Source organism: Crocuta crocuta, unplaced genomic scaffold (assembly GCF_008692635.1).
Source record: "Crocuta crocuta isolate KB4526 unplaced genomic scaffold, BGI_CrCroc_1.0 scaffold115, whole genome shotgun sequence".
Lineage (NCBI taxonomy): Eukaryota > Metazoa > Chordata > Mammalia > Carnivora > Hyaenidae > Crocuta > Crocuta crocuta.
The window spans coordinates 7,625,633-7,633,861 of NW_027530575.1; the positions used below are offsets into that span (position 1 = coordinate 7,625,633).

General features: G+C 54.0%; 1 protein-coding gene across 1 annotated transcript in view; it reads right to left on the reverse strand.

Moving 5' to 3' along the window:
* Positions 1 to 8,229, reverse strand: part of SLC44A2 (solute carrier family 44 member 2 (CTL2 blood group)) — a 26,605-nt gene that overhangs the window by 3,606 nt on the left and 14,770 nt on the right. The window contains exons 2-16 of the mRNA XM_077767921.1: positions 7,664 to 7,712; positions 5,545 to 5,618; positions 5,337 to 5,421; positions 4,703 to 4,787; positions 4,400 to 4,510; positions 4,260 to 4,320; positions 4,042 to 4,165; positions 3,837 to 3,920; positions 3,638 to 3,750; positions 1,655 to 1,786; positions 1,460 to 1,559; positions 1,285 to 1,377; positions 1,026 to 1,110; positions 176 to 438; positions 1 to 87 (exon numbers count right to left, since the gene is read on the reverse strand). The exon at positions 1 to 87 is cut by the window's left edge and continues 32 nt beyond it. Coding sequence (XP_077624047.1) covers positions 1 to 87; positions 176 to 438; positions 1,026 to 1,110; positions 1,285 to 1,377; positions 1,460 to 1,559; positions 1,655 to 1,786; positions 3,638 to 3,750; positions 3,837 to 3,920; positions 4,042 to 4,165; positions 4,260 to 4,320; positions 4,400 to 4,510; positions 4,703 to 4,787; positions 5,337 to 5,421; positions 5,545 to 5,618; positions 7,664 to 7,712 — 1,546 coding nt within the window. The remainder of the gene's footprint in view (positions 88 to 175; positions 439 to 1,025; positions 1,111 to 1,284; positions 1,378 to 1,459; positions 1,560 to 1,654; positions 1,787 to 3,637; positions 3,751 to 3,836; positions 3,921 to 4,041; positions 4,166 to 4,259; positions 4,321 to 4,399; positions 4,511 to 4,702; positions 4,788 to 5,336; positions 5,422 to 5,544; positions 5,619 to 7,663; positions 7,713 to 8,229) is intronic.

Genomic DNA, 8,229 nt, shown 5'->3' on the forward strand with positions numbered 1-8,229 from the left:
CGCTGATCCAAGTACTCGAGAATCACTCGGATGATCTGCACGATGGCCAGAATGAGGGCGCCAAAGGCCAGGGAGCCTGTGTGGTACCTGAGGGCCAAGGGGGTGGTCAGTGGCCAGGCCACAAGGCTCCTCCAGCCCAGCTCGCCCCCGAGCCCCTGACCACCCAGAGTCCCACCTGAGCGCCCGGCCGAAGGCAGAGAAGAGTGGGAAGGCGGGCAGGTCGTCTGGCTTGTGCAGGGCCCAGTAGTAGGAGGCGAAGGCCCCCGCCAGCGTGACCTGGCCCAGGGCCAGCACGAAGTTGGCCAGCCAGAAGAACATGAAGGCGTTGAAGATCTGCAGCCCCAGCAGGGCCCGGTGGTAGCCCGACTCACCACCGTAGAAGGCGAACTGGCAGTGGGCGCCAGGGCAGAGGCGAGATTCATTGGAGGCGGCGAAGGTCTGTGGGAAGGATGGGGGGCCGGGTCACAACACCGGGGACAGGCGTTCAGAGTGGGTGCTGGGCATCGGGCAGGGGTCAGGGTGCCCATGGAGTGGGACGGGAGTCATGGCACTCAGGTTTCAAGTCAAGGGATGGGGAATTCCGTATAGGGGCTTTTAACGGGGGTTCTAGAAGCAAGATGGGATTGTTGACTCCACAGTGGTCAGTGAGGCAGGATAAGCGATCTTGGGGATGAGGGTGGGGCCACGCAGTTGAGGGGTCACGTGGCCAGGGCAAGCGTGGCAGAGATCAGTATGAGGACCACAGGGGTTATGAAAGGCAAGGAAGGGGTTCTAGAAATAAGAACCGGCTATCATTGGATTAAGGGAGGGATATGGAGCAGGAAATGAAGTCAAGGGGAGAAAGTGGGTGTGGCCCAGCATTCAGGGTGGGGTGGGGGCTGCCCACTTGGAGCTCTTCCCCTCCACGCTCCCCACATCCAGCACAGGGCATACAGCAGACACTGAATCTTTGCCAAATGGTCCCCAAGCAGGGACGGCAGGTTTCCGACAGTGTGTGGGCTGCTGGGGAGAGAGCCAATCCCCACCTCAGGATTGCAGGTGTTCCCAGCAAATTGGCAGGTGCCGTCATCAAAGATCTTATAGACAGCTTCATTGGAGGTGGACAGGAAGCTGGAGGTTCATTAAGGAACCTGACATTCGGGTTCAGGGACCCCAGAAAGGATCCATTCTGCCCCCACCCCGCAACCAGGTTCTGGCCCTGCCCCCACACCGCAGGTCACTGCCAGGCAAGTTTGGCCCTCAGCCACCCCCCAGGGTCCGGGATCCGGGTCTGATGGTGGATACACAGCAGTGCTAGCCCAGTAGGCGATGCAAAGACACAGCAGGAGGAAGGTGACCAGTGGGTACAGCAGAGAGCACATCACGTATCCCACGGCCCTGGGGAGGAGGAGACACAGGCATCAGGGCCCCAGCAGCCCTGGGCCCACCCCAGCCCAACCCCAGGCACCCTGGCACCCACCTGCTGGCTTCTTTGATGAGTGCAATGGCGATGAGAATTCTCTTCCGCAGGAAGATGAGAAGCAAGATGATAACGGCCTCAAGGATGCTCAGAATGATCACTGCGGGAGGCAGAGGGTGGCCGAGGCTGCCAGCTGCCTGTCCCAGCTCCCTCCCAGGCCTCCCCGGGGGGCAGGATGGGGGGGCTGGGACTCACTGAAGGCCATCCAGGTCTGCCGCAAGTGCAGGTACACGCGGAGGTCCGTCTGGAAGCCGAGGTCCACCAAGGAGATGTCAGAGCCGGCCTCGCCACGCAATCGCATGTACTCCATGTAGCAGTGAAATATTCCTGCACAGGGGATGGACCTCAGCCTGCGGAATGGCTCCCCCGACGTTGCAGAGCCAAACACCACAGCTGACAGGGGCTGCCAACGCTTGTTCTTGCCTCAGAGCCTTTGCACTTGCTTTTCTCACTGCCTGGTACTGGATTCCTCACGCCCTCCTTGTCTCCATTCAAATGGTTCGTTCTAACGAGACCTCCCCGAACCCCTTCTCCTGTTTCAAATCACACCCCCTCACACTCAACTTCTCTCTTTTTTTTAATATTTTTATTTAGGGGCGCCTGTGTGGCTTAGTCGGTTAAGCGTCCGACTTTCGCTTAGGTCATGATCTCGCGGTTCTCTTTCTAGGAGAGAGAGAGAGAGACAGCGTGAGCAGGGGAGGGTCAGAGAGAGAGGGAGTCACAGACTCTGAAATAGGCTCCAGGCTCTGAACTGGCTGTCAGCACAAAGCCCGACGCGGGGCTCGAACCCACGAACCGCGAGATCATGACCTAAGCGAAAGTCGGACACTTAACCGACTAAGCCACCTAGGCGCCCCCCTCACACTCAACTTCTTATCCCGTCGCTCTGCTTGGACCTTCTAGAGAGTCTTCTGGTTTATTATTATTATTTTTTAAAAGATCTTAATTTCATGTAATCTCTGCACCCAACCTGGGGCTCGAACTCACGACTCTGAGATCAAGAGTCACATACACCACTGATTGAGCCAGCCAGGCGTCCCCTGGTTTATTATTTCTGGTCTATCTTCCCTGCACCCCCAGGACCTAGAAAACTGCCTAGGACACATAGGCGCTCACTACGTGTTTGAGGCACGCACGCCTGTACGAATGAATGAGTGACCGAATAGGTATCAGGCTGCTATGGGATTCACGGGTGGAGAGGAAAGATGTGGGTGTTAACACTCAGTGAGGTGGTACTAGGGATTTTTAATGTTTCCCATAACTCTTTGTAGAATAAAATCGTAGAATCCAGATAAAGTAAAAAAAAAATTGGGGCGCCTGGGCGACTCAGTCGGTTAAGCGTCCGACTTCCGCTCAGGTCATGATCTCGCACTTGGTGGGCTCAAGCCCCATGTCAGGCTCTGTTAGCAAAGAGCCCGGAGCCTGCTTTGGATTCTGTGTCTCCCTCTCTCTCTCTCTGCCTCTCCTCCGCTTGCTCTCTGTCTCTCAAAAAGTGAATAAACGTTAAAAAGAAAGGAAATTTTCCTTTAAAAAAATTGCCTATGTCAGCACTCAGTTAGAAACCACTGATTAACGTGAATATTTTAATATCTGTATCCTCCCAATGGATTCCCTATCAGGCATCTTTCCCCTGGAAAGTGTGTCTAAATAATCAAAATAGGAACCACTGGACTTTGAACATTACCTCTGGGAAATCTACACGGCCCTTCCCCGCATCTCATCTGCACACTTTTTCTCACAAAGCCTCCTAACTAGTAAATACTAATTATCCCCCACTTTATAGAGGAAGAAATTGAGGCACAGGGAAGTTGAGTCACTTGCCCTCGGTCACAGAGGAGGGAACTGGCACAGCCAGCATTCAACGGCCAGCCGTCTGGTGCTAGAGCGAACCCCTTTAACTACTGTGTTAAGTAGTCTGCTTGAGGATGCTTCTTGATGTAGATAAAATACAGCGCCTGGAAGGCTATGATTTAACTCGTCCCCCATCGATAAGCACTGAGGTGGTTCCCCAGCGCCGACTCCCATAAACAACACTGAGATGAACATCTTCACAAACACACCAAGCAGAAGAATGCGGGGTGTCTGACGGCTTAGGACATGATTCTTGCTGGCCACGGTTGGGTCCGAGGGCCCAGGCAAACTATGGGGCGGGGAGGGTGCGGGGAGGGGGAGACGCACCGTAGCCAAGCACCAGAATCACCATGATGATCATCACCCAGACCATAATGCCAGCCAGGAAGCGGAGCAGGACGATGAACAGGAGACTCATCACCATGGCGATGACCAGGCCTCTGGGGATAAAACGGGGGCGTGAGCACGGCGATCGCCCCACGAGTCCCAGAGCACAGACAGGAAGGGCCACCTTCCCCCGACTTACATGACAATCCAGTACCAGGAAACGGTATAATCTTCAAATATCCGCATGGCCAGCTGCCGCGCCTCCAGGACCCCATTGGCCTTCCTGGGGAAGGGCACACAGGGCTGGTGTCAGAACCCCACCTGGATGGGGCCAACCCCAGGGGATGGATGCCCTGTCCCACCCAGGGAAGGGGGAGACCGATGTGGCGGGTGGTGGGCCTCACTTGGCGCCCTCCACCAGCTCTGTGATGTTTTTTCGAGAGCCGTGCCCGTCCTCATAGGTCGTCTCGTTGCCCACCATGAGGACCCCCTTGTGGGCGTGGATGGCTGGGAAGCATCGCCGGGCCACTGCACGGAGCAGGGGAAGAGACCAGTCAGGCTGAGCCCCTGGACACCCCCCTCCCTGCCCGGCCCACCCAAGCTTACGGAACCCCAGACTCACAGGGCTTGCTGGGGATGAGAACGGCAGGGCAGTCGCCATCCCGAAGCACTTCAGCCACACCCTGGCAAGAAATGGGGGGGTTAATGCTCCAGGCCAGCACCCTCCCTACCCCCCCCCGCCCCTACCCAGGCTCCCCTCACCTTGTTGCTCTGGAAGCCAGGCACACAGAACTGCTTGTAGTATTCAAAGTCCTGGGATCTATGAGCGTTCAGGTAGGTGAGGTAACGGTCGGGGCATTTCTCCACGCAGATCTTGGGGGGCAGGAGGCAGGGGTTGGGTGGGATCAAGGCAGACACCCGACCCCCCACTCAGGACAGAGGCCCCACTTCTCGTTCCCCCGGGGAAAAGAAAGGGCTGCGAGAGAGAAGCTGTCGCGATAGGGAGGAAAGGAGTCGGTGACAGAAAGCAGGGATCGCAGGGAAGATGGGAAGAGGCCAAATTACCTGGGGGGTGGGGCACTGGAATTCCAGCAGGACCAGGGGGCTGGCGCACTTCACGATGTTGAAATAAAACAGGTAGGGTTTGTTCCTGGCGTTGGGGAAGGGAGACAGAAACTGTCAAGATCCCTCAACCTCCCTATATAAAATACCTCGTGAAAACAACAACTGTAATGGGAACCCCTCCATGCCAGGCGCGGCTCTAAGCTCTGCCTATTGGCTCATCTAACCATCACAACAGCCGGTCCTCACCCCCATTTCAGAGCTGAGCAAAATGAGGCCCAGAGAGGTTGAGACACTTGCCCTAGGTCACACAGCCAGGGAGTGGCACAGCCTGGACTGAACTCGCTTTTTGCTCATCGGTTCATCACCATGTGACACCAGATCCGGGACTGTCTCCTCTCTGTCCCTCACCTAAAATGTGAGCTACCAGGCAACAGGACTCTTAACGTCTCCTTTGGTGCTTCATCCTCAAGGCCTAGAATAGCAGCCGGGGATAGGAAGAGGTTTATAAATACTTGTTGACTAAACTAATGGATGGATGGCGGCGGAGAAAGCCGAGAACCTTCTCCACAGTGCTCATGAAGCCTTCCTGCCCATGCCTCCCCAGTCGCACCAGGCCCCAAGGAGCCAGACTCACGCATTTTTTGTGCCCTTCTGGCCGCAGAACTCGCCCCGGCTATCAGTAGGGTAGATCACCTTCCGAGGGTCCCCGTGGGTCCAGGCTGTGGAGGGATCCAGGGACGCTGAGGCACTGCCATTCCCAAGCACCATCCCCATTCCTGCCCTAGAGGCTGTGGCTTGCCCACCCACCTTGGAACCCCAATCCAGAGCCCTCCTCCACTCACCTATGATGCCTACAGCCACATAGCCCACAATGGCCAAAAGGAGGAACACACAGCAAATGACGTCTGTGCAGCCCCTGGGGAACAAAGAACAGCATCTGGGTAGAAACCTCGGGGCCCGGCGTATCCTGGCCCCTCTCCTGCCCCGAACACATCCGCGCACCCACGTGTTCCATAGTGGTGTGAATGCTGTACCCAAGAGCGTGTACATTTCACGTTTTTTTGTTTTGTTTTTTTTAAAGCAACCTCTATCCCCAGCACCAGGCTCGAACTCACCTCCTAAGATCAGGAGTTGCATGCCCTACCCAGTCAGGCACCCTTACACTGTGGTACCTAATGCTACACTGTTCTCCAGGCAGTTTGCCAGTGTTCAGCTTTCTTCTGATTGAGCGTGCCCATGTCCCCACATCTTTAATAGCAATCGGTGGTGATTTTTTTTTAATTTAAACTATTTTGGGGCACCTGGGTGGCTCAGTAGGTTAATTATCTGACTTTGGCTCAGGCCATGATCTCATGGCTCAGGAGTTCCAGCTCTGGGTCAGGCTCTGTGGTGATAGCTCAGAGCCTGGAGCCTGCTTGAGATGATGTCTCTGTCTCTCTCTGCCCCTCCCCCACTCACATTCTGTCTCTCTCTCTCGAATATAAATAATAAAATAAGATAAAAATAACTAAATATAGGGGCGCCTGGGTGGCTTGGTCGGTTAAGCATCCGACTTTCGCTTAGGTCATGATCTCGCGGTTCGTAGGTTCGAGTCCCGCGTCGGGCTCTGTGCTGGCTGCCAGCTCAGAGCCTCGAGCCTGTTTCAGTCTGTGACTCCCTCTCTCTCTGACCCTCCCCTGCTCACGCTGTCTCTCTCTCTCTCTCTCTCCTAGAAATATAAAAAAAAAAATTAAAAAAATAACTAAATAGAATTTTTAAAATTTAAACTATTTTTATTATCATAAGATTAAATGTGAACATGGTAAAAATCAAAACCACACAGTAATGCATACAATAAAAAAATAAGTCACCCGCACAGTCCCTCTCCCTAGAAGTAAACTTTGTTAATGATTTCTTTTTTATTTTCCATTTACTTATTTACTTTTCTTTAGTAATGTCTACACCCAACATGGGGCTGGAACTCAGGACCCTGAGATCAAGAATCGGATGCTTCTGACCTGATGCTTCTGACCGAGCCAGCCAGGCACCCTCCCCTGGGTCTTTTGGATTACTTATTGGATACAAATGTTCAAAAACATTTTTTTTTTTTTTGGTTAACTCAAGTGTGATTATGATACACACACTGTTCTGTGTCTTGCTTTTTTTCAGTTAACATGTTGCCAGTGATCCATGGTACCACTTACAAGGGCTTCTGTATGTTTTAAGAGCTATGGAACAGTAGAAGCCAAAAATCCACTGTACGTTTATCAAACTAGGTCCAGTTCCCAAAGATGCACGTTCAGATGGTTAGGTCTTGTTTTCTTTCTTTCTTTTTTTTTTAAAATACTTTATTTATTTTTGAGAGAGAGATAGAGACAGCATGAGCAGGGGAGGGTCAAAGACAGAGGGNTGGAGCCGAAGTTGGAAGCTTAACCGACTGAGCCACCCAGGCGCCCCAAGGTCTTGTCGTTTTCAAAAAGGCAGCTACACCATACGTCTTTGTCCAGGTGTACAAGGCTCGTGGAGAAGATTTTCCCCTAGAATTTTACTCTTTGGAACAAAGAGCTGCACGTTTAAAAATTCCTGTTTCCAAACTCCCTCCAGAGACACTTGTGCGGGTTCAATTCGGAGCAGCATGAAGTGCCTATCGTTTTCATCTCTGCTAATCTATGGTGGCGAGATTCTATTTGGTTATTGTTTTATCCATTCCTTTACCTTTCAGTGAGTTTGACTACTTTCTCGTAACTTCACTGTCTCCGGTATTTCTTGTTCTAGAAATTATCTCTTCCAATCTCTTGCCTGAGTTTAAATATGCATTTGTAAAGACTCTTGGCGTATTAAGGAAATTAGTTCTTTAATTGTCAAGTTGCTGATATCTATCACCAGTTTGTTGGAGAGCAGATGGGGGGGGGAGTGAAGAAACAGGGGCAGAGGCATTAGTAACAGAGACCCCCTCCCCTCCCAGGCACCCAGAGCCCTTACCTGTGGTAAATGGGTCCTTTGAAGGCAGGGTCGTACTTCTGTGGTGTTCCTGAAAATCAGGAAGATTGAGCAGGGTGACCAAGAAGCCGACGGGAGACCATCCTCCCCCAGAAGCCCCGAGGGGGATCTCGGAGCCAGGGAACAGGAACTTCCAGAGCGCCAGCGGGCTTTTTCTGCCTCACCCCACTTCCAGGCGACCACGCCCGAGCCCCCAGCGGGGGGGGCCCCCCAAGGCAGGGGGGGCAGTCCCCATGGAGAACCCCCTGGAGGCCACCCGCTGGGGAGGGCGCTGGACTGGGGGGCTGGGAGCCAGGTAGGGACGCGAGGGATCCAAGGTGGGGTCTGGAGAAGGTTCTGGCAGTAGTACTGGGGAGGGGGCTCCGAAGACAGGCTCTTCTGGTCAGGGGGCCTGGAGGGACTTCTGAGAGGCAGCTTCCGGGGCCGAATAGGGCGCGGGGTGCAGGCACGCGAGAATGAGGCGCTACAGGCAGAGATGGGCAACTCTGCTCCCCACGCGTGCTCCCCGCGGGCTCCTCCCGCCGCCCCCTCCAGGAGGCCGACACGGG